Below are 20642 nucleotides of genomic sequence, written 5' to 3'. Positions count from 1 at the left end.
ATATACCACATTAACAGAATAAACGGCAAAAACCTTATGATCACATCAAAAGATGCAGAAAGACATTTGAGAAAAATCAACACTTCTGATGAAAACACTTAACAAATTATGTATAAAATAACTTTTCTCACCACAATAAAAGAAAAAATATAACAAGTTCACAGCTAATATAATAGTCAACGGTAAAAAGCTAAAAAACTTTTCATCTAAGATAAGGAACAAGACAAGAGTTCTCACTCTCACCACTTCTTTTAAACACAGAAGTGGAAATCCTAGTTAGAGCAATTCATGAGGAAACAGAAATAAGAGGCATCCAAATAGGGGAGACAAAGGGAGAGAAGGAAGGCAGGGAGGGAAGGCAGGCAGGCAGGCAGGGAGGGAGAGAGGGAGGGAGGAGGGAAATTGTTTGCTGATGGCATGTTGTTACATGTGGAAAACTCTAAAGACTTGACCAAAAAAACTGTAGGAACTAATAAGCAAATTCAGTAAAGTAGCAAGATATACAATTAACATATAAAAAAGTAGCATTTCTATAAATTAATAACTATTCAGAAAGAAAGCAACATAACAAATTTACAATAGCATACAAAAATACTTGGGAATAAAGTTAACCACAGAAGTGAAAGACCTATACAATGAAAGCCATAACACTAATAAAAGAAACTGAAAATGACAAAATAAATAGAAAAATATTCCATGTTCATGTGTTCATGGATGAAAGAATTAGCATTGCTAAAATATCCATACTACCCAAAGGGATCTACAGTTCAATATAATTCCTACCAATATTCCAAAGAAATTTTTCTCAGAAATATAAAAAAATCTATCCTAAAATTAATATGGAACCACAAAAGACCTCAAATAGACAAAACAATCTTGAATAAAAGGAGCAAAGCAGAAGACATCACATTATCTGATCTCAAAATATACTATGAAGCCATAATAACCAAAATGGCATGGTACTAGCACAAAAACAGATATACGGACATATGGAATAGAATAGAAAGCCCAGAAATAAATCCATACATTTCCCAAAAACTGATCTTCAACTAAGGTGCTAAGAACACAAAATGGAGAAGGATATCCATTTGCAGAAGAATAAAATTGGGCACTTATTTCAGATTACATGTAAAAATCAATTCAAAATGGATTTACAAACATAAGACCTGAAACTATAAAACTACAAGAAGAAAACACAGGGGAAAAGCTTCTCAACATTGGTTTGAGCAAAGATATTTTGGATCATGACTTTAAAAGCACAGGCAACAAAAGCAAAAATAGACAAATATGATTGCACAAAGGAAACAACAGAGTGAAGAAACAATCTCTGTAATGGGAGAAAATATTTGTAAATTATATCTGATAAGGAATTGATATCCAAAATATATAAAGAACTCAAACAAATTAATAACAAGAAAACAAATAACCCAATTAAAAATGTGCAAAATATTTGGGGAAAAAACATTGATCATAAGAAGACACACAAATGGCCAACAGTGAAAAAATGTTCAACATCACTAATCATCAGAGAAATGCAAATTAAAACCACAGTGAGGCATCATGTCATACCTGCTAGGATTTTTATATCAAAAAGACAAGAGATAAGTTTTAGCCAGGATGTGGAGAAAAGGTAACCCTTGTACATTACTGGGGGGACTGTAAATTAGTATAACCATTATGGAAAACAGTATGGAAGTTTCTCAAAAAACTAAAAATAGAACTATTATATGATCCAGCAATTCCAATTCTAGGAATATATCCAAAGGAAATGAAATCAGTATGCTGAAGATCTATCTGCATTACGTGTTCAATACAGCATTACTCAACAATAACAAATATATGGAATCAACCTAACTATCCATGAATGGATGAATACAAAAAGAAAATGTGGTGCATATATATATATATACACACACACACACACACAATGGAACACTATTAACCCTTTACAAAGAAGAAAATCCTGTCAATTGCAACAACATGATTGAATCTGGAGGACATTATGCTAAGTGAAATAAGCCAGGCATCAAAAGACAAATAGCACATGATTTAACTAAAAAAGTCAAACTCAGAGAAGCAGAGAACAGAATGGTAGTTACCAGGGGTTGGGGTAAAGCAGACAAAATTTTAATTAGACAAGAGGAATAATAAGTTCAGGAATTCTACTGTTCAACATGGAGAGTACAGTTAATAACTGTAACATATAGTTAATAACTATGTGTTATATACTTGAAGATTGCTAGGAGAGTAAATTTTAAATGTTCTCACCACAAAATATGTTAATTATATGAGGCAACTGATTTGTTACTTAGCTTGATTTAGTCATTCCACAATCATAATTGATGTTAATTCTATAATCAAATTCCAATATCAGAACATCATGTTATATATAAGTATATACAATTTTCGTTTGTCAAAAAAAATTCATGATCTGGCACACTGGTTCACACCTGTAACCCCAAACCTTTAGGAGGCTGAGGTGAGAGGATCACCTGAGGTCAGAAGATCAAGAATAGCCTAGGCAACACAGCAAGACCCCATATCTCCAAAAAAAAAAAAAAAAAAAAAAAAAATTAAACCAGGCTATACCATGGTTATTGAATTGTCCTTATATGACACGGGAATGTGTCTCCAAAGAAGTACCAAAGATAAGTTGAGAATGATCTAACCTCTCCAAAACTATATGGGATTTATTTTATTAAACAATAAGTACTCAGATGTTTCCTCACAATAACAATATAGATATCCAAGTCCACCAGAGACTTTTCAAATAAATTTTTATTCAATTACCTGGTAAGAATAATCTTAAGAAACAAGAATAAGATTTTTCCATTTATGTCAATAAAATTACATAAACACTTGATAGAATTGAGGGCATGCTTACAAAATGGAATGGTAATTTCATTAGAGGTGGATGATCTTGAGGATTTTTACCCTAATATTATAATTTATAAATTTATACACTTTAGTGAATGTACTATGTTATCTTAGTGCTCTCTTTGGTCATGATGAGGTTACCTTTAATAAAACAGCAATCTCCCTATCTCCCTAATCTTAGAGTCCTTACTTATTATTTATGGTTGTTATCACTGGAATATGCAAATATTTGAGTACTCAAAATCACTTTTTATGTGTAATAATAAAAGACATGTTGAGGAGAGATTTGACTAAAGTTTATTTAGCACCCAATACTGACAAGGTCCTATGCAAGAAACTGGATATATAGAATGGAATCATAAATGGTCCCAGTATTAGAAAGGCTCATAATCTATTTAGAAAATTGTTATGTAAATGAGTAAGACAGTTATTTAAAATGTCAATATAAAAACACATATATGAGCATTATCTTTGATTTCTTATTTATCTCTACTCTGTCTGACCCATAAGTAAGAGTTGAAAATTCTACCTCACAAACATAAACAAATTTTGTCCTGCTTCACTCCATCTTGTTTACTACCACCATCTCTTCTCTTCTGGACAACTGCAAAAGCCTTATAATTGGACTTCTGCTACCTCTCTCTCCTTGAACATAGTAATCTGGGCAACCTTTATAAAATATAGATCAGACCCAATCATGTCCTAGCTAAAACTTCCCTATAGCATACTGTTCCATTTCAAATAAAAGGTAAACTCCTTATGCCTTCAAAGCCTTGGATGATCTGTCCCTTTTATGCCATTCTAACCTCATTTAGTACAATTCTTTTCCATGACCACATTTCATTTATTCTGATCTTAGAAAATGCCAAATTCTTTCCCTCCTTTGCGTCTTTGTAACAGCAATTCCCTCTACCTGTAATGATGTTCTTCTTTTCATATCTCAAAACTGATTCCTTCTTTAGACGTAGCTTAAATATCACCTTTCCAGTAGTGCCTTTTCTGGTCACTCAATCTAAATTGGCCATCCAGTCAATGTCTCATATACTCTGAACTTTTTGCTCACTGGTATTTTTCTTATTTGCTATTTGTTTGTTTGTTTGTTAACCCATTTCCTTCACTAGAAATACCAGCTTCATAAGAGAAGGCTACACATCTCTGAATCTCAAGTGCTTGGTGTAGCAGTACCTGACACAAAATAATAATCCATATGTAATTGTTAGAGTGGATAAACAAATAAAATGTGTTCAAACTAATATACGCACAGAAAAAAAAAGAGTACAGACTTAGTGAGGGGGAGGGACACTCAGGGAAGACTTTAGAGAGGTGAAACTACATATTAAAAAGAGAAATTACAATAATATGGGATAAATGCTACAAGGGAGACATGAATAAAAATCTAAAGGAGGGATCGCTTCCAAGATGGCCAAACAGGAACAGCTCCAGTCTGCAGCTCCCAGTGAGATCAATGCAGAAGATGGGTGATTTCTGCATTTCCAACTGAGGTACATGGTTCATCTCATTGGGACTGGTTGGACAGTGGGTACAGCCCACAGAGGGCAAGCCAAAGCAGGGCAGGGCATCACCTCGCCCGGAAGTACAAGGGGTCACGGGATTTCCCTTTCCTAGCCAAGGGAAACTGTGACAGACTGTACCTGGAGAAATGGGGCACTTCCGCCCGAATACTGCACTTTTCCCACCATCTTAGCAATCGGCAGACCAGGAGAGTCTCTTCTGTGCCTGGCTCAGTGGGTCCCACGCCCAGGGAGCCTTGCTCACTGCTAGCGCAGCAGTCTGAGATTGACCTGTGAGGCAGCAGGCTGGCGAGGGGAGGGGCATCCATCATTGCTGAGGCTTGAATAGGTAATTAAAGGGGCCAGGAAGCTCGAACTGGGCAGAGGTCACTGCATCTCAGCAAGGCCTACTGCCTATATAGACTCTACCTCCGTGGGCAGGGAATAGCAGAAAAACAGGCAGCAGAAACTTCTGCAGACTTAAACGTGTCAGACAGCTCTGAAGAGAGCTCCCAGCTCAGCATTTGAGCTCTCAGTGGTTCTCCCAGCATGGCATTTGAGCTCTGAGAATGGACAGACTGCCTCCTCAAGCGGGTCCCTGAACCCCTGTAGCCTAACTGGGAGACACCTCCCAGTAGGGGCCAACAGACACCTCATACAGGCAGGTACCCCGCTGGGATGAAGCTTCCAGAGGAAGATCAGGCAGCAATATTTGCTGTTCTGCAATATTTGCTGTTCTGCAGCCTCCACTATTGATACCCAGGCAAACAGGCTCTGGAGTAGACCTCTAGCAAAATTCAACAGACCTGCAGCTGAGGGAACTGACTGTTAAAAGGAAAACTAACAAATAGAAAGGAACAGCATCAACATCAACAAAAAGGACATCCACACCAAAACTCCATCTGTAGGTAACCAACATCAAAGACCAAAGGTAGATAAAACCACAAAGATGGGGAGAAACCAGAGCAGAAAAGCTGAAAATTCTAAAAGAGGAGAGTGCCTCTTCTCCTACGAAGGATCACAGCTCCTCGCCAGCAACGGAACAAAGATGGACGTAGAATAACTTTGACGAGTTGACAGCAGAAGGCTTCAGAAGGTCGGTAATAACAAACACCTCTGAGCTAAAGGAGGCATGTTCTAACCCATCACAAGGAAGCTAAAAACCTTGAAAAAAGGTTAGATGAATGGCTAACAAGAATAAGCACTGTAGAGAAGACCTAAAATGACCTGATGGAGCTGAAAACTACGGTATGAGAACTTCGTGATGCATGCATTAGCTTCAATAGCTGATAGGATCAAGAGGAAGAAGGATATCAGTGATTGAAGATCAAATTAATGAAATAAAGTGACAAGACAAGTTTAGAGAAAAAAGAGTAAAAAGAAACAAAAAAGCCTCCAAGAAATATGGGACTATAAAAAGACCAAATTCACATTTGATTGGTGTACCTGAAGCTGACAGGGAGAATGGAACCAAGTTGCAAAACACTCTTCAGGATATTATCCAGGAGAACTTCCCCAACCTAGCAAGGCATGCCAACATTCAAATTCAGGAAATACAGAGAACATCACAAAGATAATCCTCAAGAACAGCAACCCCAAGACACATAATTGTCAGATTCACCAAGGTTGAAATGAAGGAAAAAATGTCAAGAGCACCCAGACGGAAAGGCTGGATTACCCACAAAGGGAAGTCCATCAGACTAACAGTGGGCCTCTTGACAGAAACCCTATAAGCCAGAAGAGAGTGGGGGCCAATATTCAACATTCTTAAAGAAAAGAATTTTCAATCCAGAATTTCACATCCAGCCAAACTAAGCTTCATAAGTGAAGGAGAAATAAAATCCTTTACAGACAAGCAAATGCTGAGAGATTTTGTCACCACCAGGCCTGCCTTACAAGAGCTCCTGAAGGAAGCAATAAACATAGAAAGGAACAACCGGTACCAGTCACTGCAAAAACATGCCAAAATGTAAAGACGATTGATGCTAGGAAGAAATTGCATCAACTGATGAGCAAAATAACCAGCTAACATCATAATGACAGGATCAAATTCACACACAACAATATTAACCTTAAATGTAAATGGGCTAAATGCCCCAATTAAAAGACACAGACTGGCAAATTGGATAACGAGTCAAGACCCATCAGTGTACTGTTTTCAGGAGACCCATCTCATGTGCAGAGACACACATAGGCACAAAATAAAGGGATGGAGGAATATCTACCAAGCAAATGCAAAGCAAAAAAAAAAAAAAAAAAAAAAAAAAAAAAAAAGCAGGGGTTGCAATCCTAGTCTCTGTTAAAACGGACTTTAAACCAACAAAGATCAAAAGAGACAAAGAAGGCCATTACATAATGGTAAAGGGATCAATTCAACAAGAAGAGCTAACTATCCTAAATATAAATGCACCCAATATGGGAGCACCCAGGTGCATAAAGCAAGTCCTTAGAGACTTACAAAGAGGCTTAGAATCCCACATAATAATAATGGGAGACTTTAACACCACACTGTCATTATTAGACAGATCAACGAGACAGAAGGTTAAAAAGGATATCCAGGACTTGAACTCAGCTCTGCAACAAGTGGACCTAATACACATCTACAGAACTATCCACCCCAAATCAACAGAATATACATTCTTCTCAGCACCACATCACACTTATTTCAAAATTGATCACATAATTGGAAGTAAAGCACTCCGCAGCAAATGTAAAACACAGAAATCACAACAAACTGTCTCTCAGACCACAGTGCAATCAAATACAAACTCAGGATTAAGAAACTCCCTCAAAACCGCACAACTACAGGGAAACGGAACAGCCTGCTCCCGAATGACTGCTGGGTACATAACGAAATGAAGGCAGAAATAAAGATGTTCTTTGAAACCAATGACAATAAAGACACAACATACCAGAATCTCGGGGACACATTTAAAACAGTGTGTAGAGGGAAATTTGTAGCACTAAATGCCCACAAGAGAAAGCAGGAAAGATCTAAAATTGACACCCTAACATCACAATTAAAAGAACTAGAGAAGCAAGAGCAAACACATTCAAAAACTAGCAGAAGGCAAGAAATAACTAAGATCAGAGCAGAACTGAAAAAGATAGAGACACAAAAAAACTCAAAAAAATCAATGAGTCCAAGAGCTGGTTTTTTGAAAAGATCAACAAAACTGAGAGACTGCTAGCAAGACTAAAGAGAAGAAAAGAGAGAAGAATCAAATAGACACAATAAAAAATGATAAAGGGGATATCACCACTGATCCCACAGAAATACAAACTACCATCAGAGAATACTATGGACACCTCTATGGAAATAAACTAGAAAATCTAGAAGAAATGGATAAATTCCTGGACACATACATCCTCCCAAGACTAAACCAGGAAGAAGTTGAATCTCTGACTAGACCAATAACAGGCTCTGAAATTGAGGCAATAATTCATAGCCTACCAACCAAAAAAGTCCAGGACCAGATGTATTCACAGTCAAGGTACAAAGAGGAGCTGATACCATTCCTTCTGAAACTATTCCAATCAATAGAAAATGAGGGAATCCTCCCTAACTCATTTTATGAGGCCAGCATCATCCTGATACCAAAGCCTGACAGAGATACAACAAAAAAAAGAGAATTTTAGACCAAGATCTCTGACGAACATTGATGCGAAAATACACAATAAAACACTGGCAAACCAAATCCAGCAGCACATCAAAAAGCTTATCCACCATGATCAAGCAGGCTTCATCCCTGGGATGCAGGGCTGGTTTAACATACGCAAATCAATAAACGTTAATCCATCACATAAACAGAACCAATGACAAAAACCACGATTATCTCAATAGATGCAGAAAAGGCCTTCGACAAAATTCAACAACCTTCATGTTCAAAACTCGCAATAAACTAGGTATTGATGGAACATACCTCAAAATAATAAGAGCTATTTATGACAAACTCACAGCCAGTATCATACTGAATGGGCAAAAACTGGAAGCATTCCCTTTGAAAACCGGCACAAGACAAGGATGCCCTCTCACCACTCCTATTCAACATAGTGATGGAAGTTCTGGCCATGGCAATCAGGCAAGAGAAAGAAATAAAGTGTATTCAATTAGGAAAAGAGGAATTCAAATTGTCTCTGTTTGCAGATGACATGATTGCATATTTAGAAAACCCCATTGTCTCAGCCCAAAATGTCCTTAAGCTGGTAAGCAACTTCAGCAAAGTCTCAGGATACAAAATCAGTATGCAAAAATCACAAGCATTCTTTTACACCAATAACAGATAAACAGAGAGCCAAATCATGAGTGTACTCCCATTCACAACTGTTATAAAGAGAATAAAATATCCAGCAATCCAGCGTACAAGGGATGGGAAGGACCTCTTCAAGGAGAACTACAAACCACTGCTCAACAAAATAAAAGAGGACATGAAGAAATGGAAGAACATTCCATACTCATGGATAGGAAGATTCAATATCGTGAAAATGGCCGTACTGCCCATGGTAATTTATAGATTCAATGCCATCCCCATCAAGCTACCAATGACTTTCTTCACAGAATTGGGAAAAACTACTCTAAAGTTCATATGGAACCAAAAAAGAGACCACATTGCCAAGACAATCCTAAGCAAAAAGAACAAAGCTGGAGGCATCATGCTACCTGACTTCAGACTATACTACAAGGCTACAGTAACCAATATAGCATGGTACTGGTACCAAAACAGAGATGTAGACCAATGGAACAGAACAGAGCCCTCAGAAATAATACCACACATCTACCACCATCTGATCTTTGACAAACCTGACAACAACAAGAAATGCAGAAAGGATTCCTGATTTAATAAATGGTGCTGGGAAAACTGGCTAGCCATAAGTAGAAAGCTGAAACTGGATCCCTTCCTTACACCTTATACAAAAATTAATTCAAGATGGATTAAAGACTTAAATGTTAGGCCTAAAACCATAAAAACCCTAGAAGAAAACCTAGGCAATACCATTCGGAACATTGGTATGGGCAAGGACTTCATGATAAAACACCAAAAGCAATGGCAACAAAAGCCAAAATAGACAAATGGCATCTAATTCAACTAAAAAGCTTCTGCATGGCAAAAGAAACTACCATCAGAGTGAACAGGCAACCTATAGAATGGGAGGAAATTTTTGCAATCTACTCATCTGACAAAGGGCTGATATCCAGAATCTACAAAGAACTCAAACAAATTTACAAGAAAAAAACCAACCCCATCAAAAAGTGGGCAAAGGATATGAACAGACACTTCTCAAAAGAAGATATTTATGCTGGTAACAGACATATGAAAAAATGCTCATCATCACTGGTCATCAGAGAAATGCAAATCAAAACCCCAATGTGATACCATCTCATGCCAGTTAGAATGGTGATCATTAAAAAGTTAAGAAACAACAGATACTGGAGAGGATGTGGAGAAATAGGAAAGCTTTTACACTGTTGGTGGGAGTGTAAATTAGTTCAACCATTGTGGAAAACAGTGTGATGATTCCTCAAGGATCTAGAACTAGAAATACCATTTGACCCAGCGATCCCATTACTGGGTATATACTCAAAGGATTATAAATTATGCTACTATAAAGACATACGCACACGTATGTTTATTGCAGCAGTATTCACAATAGCAAAGACTTGGAAACAACCCAAATGTCCATCAATGATAGACTGGATTAAGAAAATGTGGCACATATACACCATGGAATACTATGCAGCCATAAAAAAAAATGGATGAGTTCATGTCCTTTGCAGGGACACGGATGAAGCTGGAAACCATCATTCTCAGCAAACTACCACAAGGATAGAAAACCAAACACTGCATGTTCTCACTCATAGGTGGGAATTGAACAATGAGAACACTTGGACACAGGGCAGGAACATCACACACGAGGGCCTGTTGGCGGGTAGGGGACTAGGGGAGGGATAGTATTAAGAGAAACACCTAATGTAAATGATGAGTTGATGGGTGCAGCAAATCAACATGACACATGTATACCTATGTAACAAACCTGCATATTGTGCACATGTACCCTAGAACTTAAAGTATAATTTAAAAAAAAACAGTAAAATAAAAAAAGAAAAAAAATCTAAAGGAATAGAAAAGACAGAATGATCAATGTAAGGGTTGACGTTTGAACAGGCTATGGAAGAATGACAGGAAGCATATTAACACTGGTGGTATAGTATGGCATAGACAAAACCTGACATTGTGAAATATATGTGTGAAGGAACATTCAATGTGATTGCATATTGCATTAGAATAGGAAATTGGGCAAGGATTTGGAGCCCAGAGAGAGACCAAGTGCCTTACATAGTGTGATATTCCAAGAAAGTGGCAGAACCAGGATACAAATGCAGATCTATCGGATTCCAAGCCAATATTCTTAACAGGGGTACAGACCTGCCATTAGTGACAATTGTGTGACTAAGAACACAAAGTCAAAGGATGCATATGGTATATTTAACTGAAATCTTAATTTTATTTTAATATGAAGGTAAGATGAAGGTAATACAACCAGTATTTAAAAAGTTTTCACTTTAAAATAAACACTGCTATGTTGTGATATAGAATGTACATGTATAAATGTTTTGGAAAAATGCAGAATGCTTTCTAAAATGTGCCTGTCACTGGGCTTCTACAGCCACCCCCTCATACTCTTTAAAAATATGTATTCTCTTCTGCCATGGGGGGCACTTTTATGGATAGAAAAGTTTGAGAAATATACATTTTTATTACTCAATGAAAGTTAGACAAGGTTTTGGGGGAACACTAAAAAAGATTTTTCCAATTTGAGTATTTATCATTTTCCTCCCCGATAGAGTTAGAATTTGGGCAAGCAGAATTATTTTGAGTATCTATTTTAATACACGTGAGTTCCTTCACTATTAAATAAGTTTCCTAACAGTAATCTAGATTATTAGTTAAAAGGACCTATATTCATGGAGATCCCATAAGTTTATAGTCCTAGGTGAGGCTCTTGGATTGCACACTAAATTCAATGAGAGTACATGAATAAATAAAAGGTGTTTAAAGTAATATAGGCACAGGAAAAAGGAGTACAGACTTAGTGAGGGGTAGGGACACTCTGGGGAGACTTTAGAGAGGTGAAGTCAATATAAAAAAGATAAATTACAATAACATGGGATAAATTCTATAACTCAGACATGAACAGAGCTCTAAAGAAATAGAAAAGACAAGATGATTGACTTAAGGGTTGACATTTGAACTATTATAGCCACTTGCCATAGCTACATTGTGGTAGAGAATATACAACGTATAAATGTTTTGGAAAAATGCAGAATGCTTCCTAAAACGTGCTTATCAGTGGGTTCACACAGCCACCCCCCATACCCTTTAAAAAATGTATTCTCTTCTGCCATGGGGGTGGGCGCTCTGTTGGATAGAAAAGTTTGAGAAATACACATTTATATTACTATATGAAAGGTAGGAAAGGTTTGGTTTTGCCATGGTCCTTAGCCACGGCGAATGTATGGTAAGATGAGCAGAAAAAAACTTCAGTTCCAGGGGCCTTAATAACAAGCAATGTACAGAAGAAAATAATTTCCTTCATTGTATTAGTATGAGATAAAAGTAAGAGAGCTGAAAATGGCTTAAATATTTGTAAAGCTGCTAGCTAAAGAAAGACAGTAATGTCAGAGTTGTGGATTTAAGGAACTGTTTCTGGGATTCCTTCCAAATCCATTATCTAAAGAGAAATTCATACAAATGGAACTCACTATCATCCATCTAAGCTATGTTTATTTCAAAGTATCATGGAATGTTAGAGATGAGAGGTATCTCAAACTCAGTGATCTTTTGCTCTAACTCATGTTACAGATGCAGAAACTGAGACCAAAAGAGGTTAAGAAGTCAACTGTCAATGAAAATACAGCCTATTACTGGATGATGTATAAACATTAAAAATATCTATGTTTCAACACAATACTTTCAGTAAATAGTAACAGTTTAAATAATAAAGCAAGGATAGTTGGTAGCTTATGCTTTGTTGACTGAAGGAAGGAGTGTCCAGGGGAGGGGAGATTTTGATCAAAGGATACAAAGTTTCAGTTAGACAAGAGAAATAGGTTTTTGAGATCTACTGCATGGTATAGTGACCACAGTTAATACTAACGCAGTGTACATTTCAAAATTGCTAAAAGAGTAGGGGTTTTTGTGTTTTGTGTTTTTTTTCTTTGAGATGGAGTCTCACTCTGTTGCCCAGGCTGGAGTACACTGGCACAATCTTGGCTCACTGCAACCTCTGCCTCCCAGGTTCAAGCTATTCTCCTGCTTCAGCCTCCCGTGTAGCTGGGATTACAGGCGTGCGACACCTTGCCTGGCTAATTTTTGTATTTTTATTAGAGACAAGGTTTCACCATGTTGGCCAGGCTGGTCTCAAACTCCTGACCTCAGGTGATCCACCCCCATCAGCCTCACAAAGTGCTGGGATCACCAGCATGAGCCACTGTGCCTGGCCTGAAAAAGTAGATTATAAATGTTTGCAACATTGTAAAGAAGTATGTGAGGTGACAGATATGTTAATTAGCTTTATATAATCATTCTACAATGTGCGTGTATATTGAAACATCACATTGTAGCCCATAAACATACATTATTGTCAATTAAAATTTTTAAAAAATAAAATACAACAAAAATTATACAATTGTAATATTTTTTAAATTATAAGTAAACTAGGAGAATGCTGTCCTTCCTTTGAAGGTCCCTCCCTTTCAGGGACCTCTCTAGTTAGCCTCCCTAGTAGCTGGGACTACAGGTGTGCACCACCACATCCCGCTAATTTTTGTGTTTTTTGTACAAACAGGGTTTCACCATGCTGCTCAGGCTGGTGAGTCCTCTTTTTAAGGCTTTCCAAGAGATTCAGATAGGTCCACCAATCAGATTATCTAGAATAATCTTTATTTATAGTCAAATAATTAGGAGTTTTAATTTTATTTTTAAAATCCCTTCATAACAAAACTTAAATTACTGTTTGATGGAATAATTGGGGTTGGTAGCCTAGCCAAGTGGACACATTAATAAAACCAACACAATGGGAGCAAACTCAGTTTTTCTTGGGAAATGTCCTCATGTTACTCATAATTAAAAGGTGTTTTGTTTGGCATAGAATTTTAGGTATTTCTTTCTCAACACATTGAAGATGTCATGCCAGTATCTTCTAGATTCCATTATTACTCATGTGAAGTAAGCTGTCAATATTGCTCCTTTGAAGGTAATCTTTTTTCTCCTATTTAAATAAAAAAAAAATTCCCCTTTTCTTTAATGTTTTATAGCTGAATATACACTGTGTGTGGGTATAGATTCTTTTTTCTTTATATTATATTCTTTCTTCTTCCTTTCTATATAAGAGCCCACAATCCTTTCAGTTTATTCTTCCTTGCTTTTTATTTTTTTTTTCTTGAGGATCAAAATCACAATATTGGTATTTATTTGAAAGACTTTAAAATTTATTTTAAACAGCTTACAAAGATTAGTGGTTATATTTATAGAACACTTTATGTAACAGTCAATATTTGCCTTTCTTTATGGTTTTATCACATAAATATGTTTACCTAATATATTATTTAGCTTTTCCTGCTTTCGAATATTACATAAAATGTCTCATCACATATCTCTTCAGTAACTTGCTCCTTTCGATTCACTCATTTTCAGTTTGGCTGTAGTTAATTCATTTCCCTGATGTTTAGTGTTCTGTTGTATGAATGTAACAATCTACTGATTTTAACACTGATGGATATCTAAGATTACATCCAGACTTTGCTTTTATGAGCAATTTTGGTAAATGACTTTTGGTACACATTTCAGAATGCGATTTCTGGGTCATAGGAAATTCATATTCTAAAAATAAAAGGGTAGTACCAAAGTGTCAACTTGTGCAAATTTACACTTCAATAAACAGTTAAATCTTTGTCCCTTGCTCTATGTTCTTGCCCAAATTGGGGACTTTCAGGTTTTTAAAACTTGGCCAGTCTGGTGACCGTCAAGTACTATTTCATTATTTTTTATTTGACGTTCTCTGATTACTAATGAGGCTGAGTATCTTACTGATCATTATTAGTGATGCAAGTTTCTTCATCTGCGTGTGCCTCTTCAAATCTTTTGAACAATTAAATTATATTGGATGATATATTTTTACTGGTATGTGGTAGTTTGTTTATTATACTGTAGATTCTAAATCCTTGAGCAATTTGTATGTATTGCAAATATACTGTTTTTTTGATGACTAAAAGTTCTGAATTTCAATCAAGTCAAATTTATTCCATCATGTTTTAAGAAACATCTATCTCCAAAGAAATAAAAACGTCAGTTTGGTGTGTTTCTTTCTAAATCTTTATACTTTTTTTTTTTTTTTTTTTTTTGGCTAAACTGTATATGCTAGGAGTCCCAGTAAGAATAGCTGACATCACGGCATGTGCCTGTAATCCCAGCTACTCAGGAGGCTGAGGCAGGAGAATCGTTTGAACCTGGGAGGCAGAGGTTGCAGTGAGCTGAGATCTCGCCACTGCACTCCAGCCTGGGCAACAGAATGAGACTCCATCTCAAAAAGGAAAAAAAAAAATAGTTGGCACCTTTCTCAGAGGGAAATTTTTAGTGTTTGAAAATTAGGTATGATTTTGCAATAAATAAAACAGGAACTTTTTGGAATCTGAATTGGAGCCATTTGATTCTTGAACATACGGAATAATTTGCCTGGCTTATACAGTCAATACTGCTTCATTTTAATCCATATATTTAACATGTCTTTTGCTCTTCCTTACTTCTTGTATCTCAGACCATCCAACTTGGATCTTTCATTTGAGAAGATTTTCTCCCTGAGGTACTTCCTTAAAGTACTTCCTTAAGGATTTCTTTTTGCTATTGGTGTATGAGTCAGGGTTCAACTGGAGAAGAAAAAACAGTTGGAAATTCTATATTTATACACATACACATGAGATTTATGAGAAGGAATTGGCTTACATGATTGCAGGGCTGGCTAAGCAAGTCTGAAATTCACAGGACAGGTTGTCAGTAAGGGAAAATCATGGGCAGTCTTGAGCTAAGGAGCAAAGAACCAAGCTGTTATCCACAAGTAGAATTCTCTCTCTGAAGGAAACCTTACTCCTGTTTTGTTGCTGCTGCTGTTGTTTGTTTGTTTGTTTTGACACGGGGTCTCACTCTGTCGCCCAGGCTGGTGTGCAGTGGCAGGCATGCTCACAGCTCACTGCAGCCGCAACCACCTGGGCTCAGGTGATCCACGTTAGCCTCCATAGTAGCTGGGACTATAGGTGTGAACTACCATATCCAGCTAATTTTTGTATTTTTTGTAGAAACAGGGTTTCACCATGCTGCCCAGGCTGGTGAGTCCTCTTTTTAAGGCTTTCCAAGTGATTCAGATAGGTTCACCAATTAGATTATCTAGAATAATCTTCTTTATTTATAGTCAAAGGATTAGGAGTTTTAATTTTCTCTTTAAAATCCCTTCATAGTAAAACCTAAATTGCTGTTTGATGGAATAATTGGGGATGGTGGCCTAGCCAAGTGGACACATTAATAAAACCAACACAATGGGAACAAACTCAGTTTTTCTTGGGAAATGTCCTCATGTCACTCATAATTAAAAGGTGTTTTGTTTGGCACAGAATTCTAGGCATTTTTTCTCAACACATAGAAGATATCATGCCAGTATCTTCTAGATTCCATTGTTGCTGCTGTGAAGTAAGCTGTCAATATGTTGTTCCTTTGAAGGTAATCTTTTTTCTCCTATTTAAAAAAAAAAAATCCCTTTTCTTTAGTGTTTCATAGCTGAATATACACTGCGTGTGGGCACAGATTCTTCTTTATTTGGTTTGGATGTTAAGACTTCATAAATTTGAAAATTTATGAAGTGTATTTTCACTGGTTCTGGCACTATCCTTTCAACTACTGTCTCTGCTCCATTTTCTGTCTTCACCTATTAGAACTGACTATATGAATTTAAGGACATTCTTAGTCTACCCTCTACATCTATCAACTTCCTGTATTTTCTATTTCTCTGTCTTTCCATACCACATTCTGTATAACTTCTTTTCCAAATATATCTTCAGCTTAGCAAACCTCTCTTCACTTATATCTGATCTGCAGTTACACTCATCAATTTATTTAATTTCAATTATTACATGCTTCCCTAACAGAAGTTTATTTGCTACCTTTTTGAAATTGTCTTTGCACTCTTTTAAAAAGTTTTTCTTCTCTGAACATTTTAAAGCTTGTTTCTTCTTTCGACATGTTAAACAGGCTATTTTCATATTCTATTTCTGATAATTCCAATATTTAAAATCTTTGTAAGTCAGTTTCATCTGTTGTTTCTGCTAGCTCTCATTTATAATTTGTTTCCTTGTATTTTTAATAATTTTTCTTTTTTTTTTTTTTTGAGACAGAGTCTCACTCTGTCGCCCAGGCCGGAGTGCAACAATGCAATCTCAGTCACTGCAAGCTCCACCTCCCGGGTTAATGCCATTCTCCTGCCTCAGCCTCCCAAGTAGCTGGGACTACAGGCACCTGCCACCACGCCCAGCTAATTTTGTTGTTGTTGTTGTGTGTGTGTGGTTTTTTTTTTTTTTTTTTTTTAAGTAGAGACAGGGTTTCACCGTATTAGCCAGGATGGTCTCGATCTCCTGACCTTAGGATCCACCCATTTCGGCCTCCCAAATGCTGGGATTACAGGCACCTGTTGCTAGGATCTAATAATTTTTCTCCTGTGAGTCACTGCACCCGGCTCTTTTAATAATTTTTATTTTATTTTATTTTTTAAATTTATTTATTATTATTATACTTTAAGTTGTAGGGTACATGTGCATAACGTGCAGGTTTGTTACATATGTATACTTGTGCCATGTTGCTGTGCTGACCCAGCCATCCCATTACTGGGTATATACCCAAAGGATTATAAATTATGCTGCTATAAAGACACATGCACACGTATGTTTATTGCAGCACTATTCACAATAGCAAAGACTTGGAATCAACCCAAATGTCCATCAGTGACAGATTGGATTAAGAAAATGTGGCACATATACACCATGGAATATTATGCAGCCATAAAAAAGGATGAGTTTGTGTCCTTTGTAGGGACATGGATGCAGCTGGAAACCATCATTCTTAGCAAACTATCACAAGAACAGAAAACCAAACACCGCATGTTCTCACTCATAGGTGGGAACTGAACAATGAGATCACTTGGACTCAGGAAGGGGAACATCACACACCAGGGCCTATCATGGGGAGGGGGGAGGGATTGCATTGGGAGTTATACCTGATCTTTTAATAATTTTTAACAGTAAAATATCCTTTTGGACTTTTAGCTGGATGAATTATTTGATGCCTGGCTGAAGGTGATTTCCTGAAGAGGGAATACATGTTTGCCTCTTCCTGAGGTCTGGGGGCACTAACATTTAGAGTCACTTTAAATTTGGTTTGAGTTTTGTCAGCCAAAATCAGAAAATATTAATTCAGGCTGCAAATTCCTGTGCAGACTGACACGTGGTTACTTCTTAGCAGCACTTTTCCCTTCCCTCTACCCAGCACTAATGCTTTGGATGTATGAGTTTCCTTACAGATCCCCAGGAAACTGAGTGAGAAAGGAAGCACCTTTATTTGTAGTTTACTTGTACACTAAGTCTTCTCAGAATTACAGGAATCGGGTCTCCTATTACACTTCTCATTTGTAAAATGAGCACTAGGTTTTGTCTCTTACACTGTCTCAACGTAAGGAGTTCTTTAAATATTACGTTTTAAACTGTAGTATGTAGGTTATATATGGATCCGACCTTGCCATATTATCAGAAATAAAACTTCACTTTAACTTTTTCCTTAAAATTATATGCTGCTCTCCTGGGTCAAAGTCCTCTCAAATTTGAAGCATAAGCTGTGCTAAGAGATAACCAGAATAATTCTAGACCTATAATGGATCACGAAGTCATAGTTACAAATCTTTTATACCTAATAAATATTTTTATATTTTTTCAGCCGTATCAGTAGAATCTTTGAGGATTCATCTGTGTCAGTTTTTTACCAACTGACTCTTCTTTTAGACGTTTGTGAAACTCTGTCAACAAGAATCTTTTTCAATCCTTTCAGGGCTATCTTCATGTATCACTTTCTTAAGAATCATAAATATATCAAGTTCTAGAAGACAGCCAATTTGTGCAAGTAAGACTATCCACATTGTCCATATAATTAGTTCTTTGGTTGACTATTTTCATATTTTACATTTACCTCCTTGACCAAATTGTATTTTTTAAAAGTCCTACACAGATAGGTATTTTTTAATGTAATTTCTCTAAGAATGAGGCAGACATTAAGATTTGCTGAGCATCAACAAAGCACCATGCACTGTGCTGAGAGTTACATGTGTTAATTCACATAAACCTTATTATAATCCTGTGAGGTAGGTGGTAATATTTCTATTTTAAAGAAAAAAAAGCATGTACTAATGTAAAATAGATATTCTGTGATATAGTCAAGACGTAACCCAACCATACATGACTCCTAAAAAGTAAATGCTTCTGTAACTATGCAAAAAAATTACCATTTTGTTAACTTTATTAAGTGGTAAGGATCTAGTTACAGAAGCTCATAATCATAGGGAAGTAAGTTAGATATTCTACCTACCCATTCAATCCCTGACCCCCATATAATCTTCACAACTCAGTTTTGATAATGGAAGACAATGTCTCTTCTTGACAGAGAAAAATACAAAAAGGTACTGATATTGTACTCAACAAGCATGCACTGCATGACTAGCCTGGGACTGTACTGTGCTATACTTTAGCATTTATAAAGCACTATCACTTGATCTTCCTTTCAACCCTGGGAAGTAATTCAGTCTATGCTTGGAGACCTCTAGGGACAAAACGTTCCAAAAGCAGCCTACTCTATTTTTTGGAAATTCACAAGACATCTCTGATCATGAAATCCATGCTCCTTAAGTTTGTATATAGGATAACCTTAACCGTTTCCTTAATGTAAAACTTCACTTATTGGAAGACAGGTATCTCCCCCTGCCCCAGAGTATTTTGTAATCTCAGATAATTTTTTAAAAATTCCTCAGAAGTAGTAGCATTAATTGTTGCCATGTTGATTTCTTTACTGACCTAATTTGAAGGTTATTTTGAGTTATATAGTATCTTCTCTTCTAACAGTTCAAAAAAAATTGTTAAGACTGTCAGCTTCTCAAGGGCATTACTGACTTTTTATTCATTTTTGTATCCTGGCCCTGAGCACAGTTTATGACACAGAGTAGGTCTTCATTAAATGCTTAATTCACATAGTAAACTTTACATTTAACATTGTCATGTGGAATAAGAAAAACAAGTGTTAAGAACTTAATTCAAAATTTGTATACAGAAACGAAGACAACTCAATTTAAGAGACTTGCTATGATTACACAATGGAATGACAGAACTGGTGCATCCAAAATTTCTGAAATCTGATGTCTAGTTACTGCTTTTTTGAAATAGCAATTATATTTTCTGAAGTAAAAATCAGGACAAACAGCATAACCATGAGTCTTATTTTTAATTCTGAATGCATGAGTATTAAAAAGTCTTACAAAGCTTAAACAGTTAAATATTCATTTTATGAACTATTTTATAAACTGTATTACAATGGAATAATCCTATAAAAATACAGTTTGTTTACCATATCAATCCACCATACCAAAATAACTTCTTCTAAGATGCCTTATATAAGTAAAACTAGTCATGTTGCTGCTGCTTCTGTGAATGTATATTCTTTCTCAATGAGACTTTAAGCTCTATCACATTTGATGAGAAATTTTTTAAAAGCAAAGTTATTACATAGTATTTCTAGAGTGCTATGTCATAACTAGTTACAGAGTTATAAAAGACAGAAAACTTTCCTGAAATTCTAGAAAAGATGCTACTCAGGGTTTGAACATAGTTTTAGAGTAATACAAACGTGTAAAACTGATGATGTTCTGTTACAAAAGAAAAATGTGGAGGTCCATTCTTACCTGCTTAAAAAGCTGGAGGTTAACTGCAGTTTCCAGGAACTGTTTCATCACGCTTGAGCGGTGCTTTACAAAACTCTCCTCACAAAAAGTGATGGGCTCACCCTAGATAGAAATAAAGATTTTAAGGGCATCAATAAAAGGTCAGAGAGAACTAGTCTCTTTAAAGCGGTATGTGGAGAGTGATAGAGGAAGTGTAAGGTACAGAACCAACAGACCCTT

At 36.4% G+C, this 20642-nt stretch overlaps 1 protein-coding gene across 1 annotated transcript in view; it reads right to left on the bottom strand.

The window, feature by feature from the left end:
* DENND1B (DENN domain containing 1B) overlaps positions 1 to 20642 on the bottom strand; it is a 273717-nt gene that overhangs the window by 54159 nt on the left and 198916 nt on the right. The window contains exon 15 of the mRNA XM_025365141.1: positions 20424 to 20525. Within this exon, the coding sequence (XP_025220926.1) occupies positions 20424 to 20525 (102 nt within the window). The remainder of the gene's footprint in view (positions 1 to 20423; positions 20526 to 20642) is intronic.

Source organism: Theropithecus gelada, chromosome 1 (assembly GCF_003255815.1).
Source record: "Theropithecus gelada isolate Dixy chromosome 1, Tgel_1.0, whole genome shotgun sequence".
Lineage (NCBI taxonomy): Eukaryota > Metazoa > Chordata > Mammalia > Primates > Cercopithecidae > Theropithecus > Theropithecus gelada.
The sequence above is the reverse complement of the archived record's forward strand: the minus strand, read 5'-3'. Positions and strand labels throughout refer to the sequence as shown.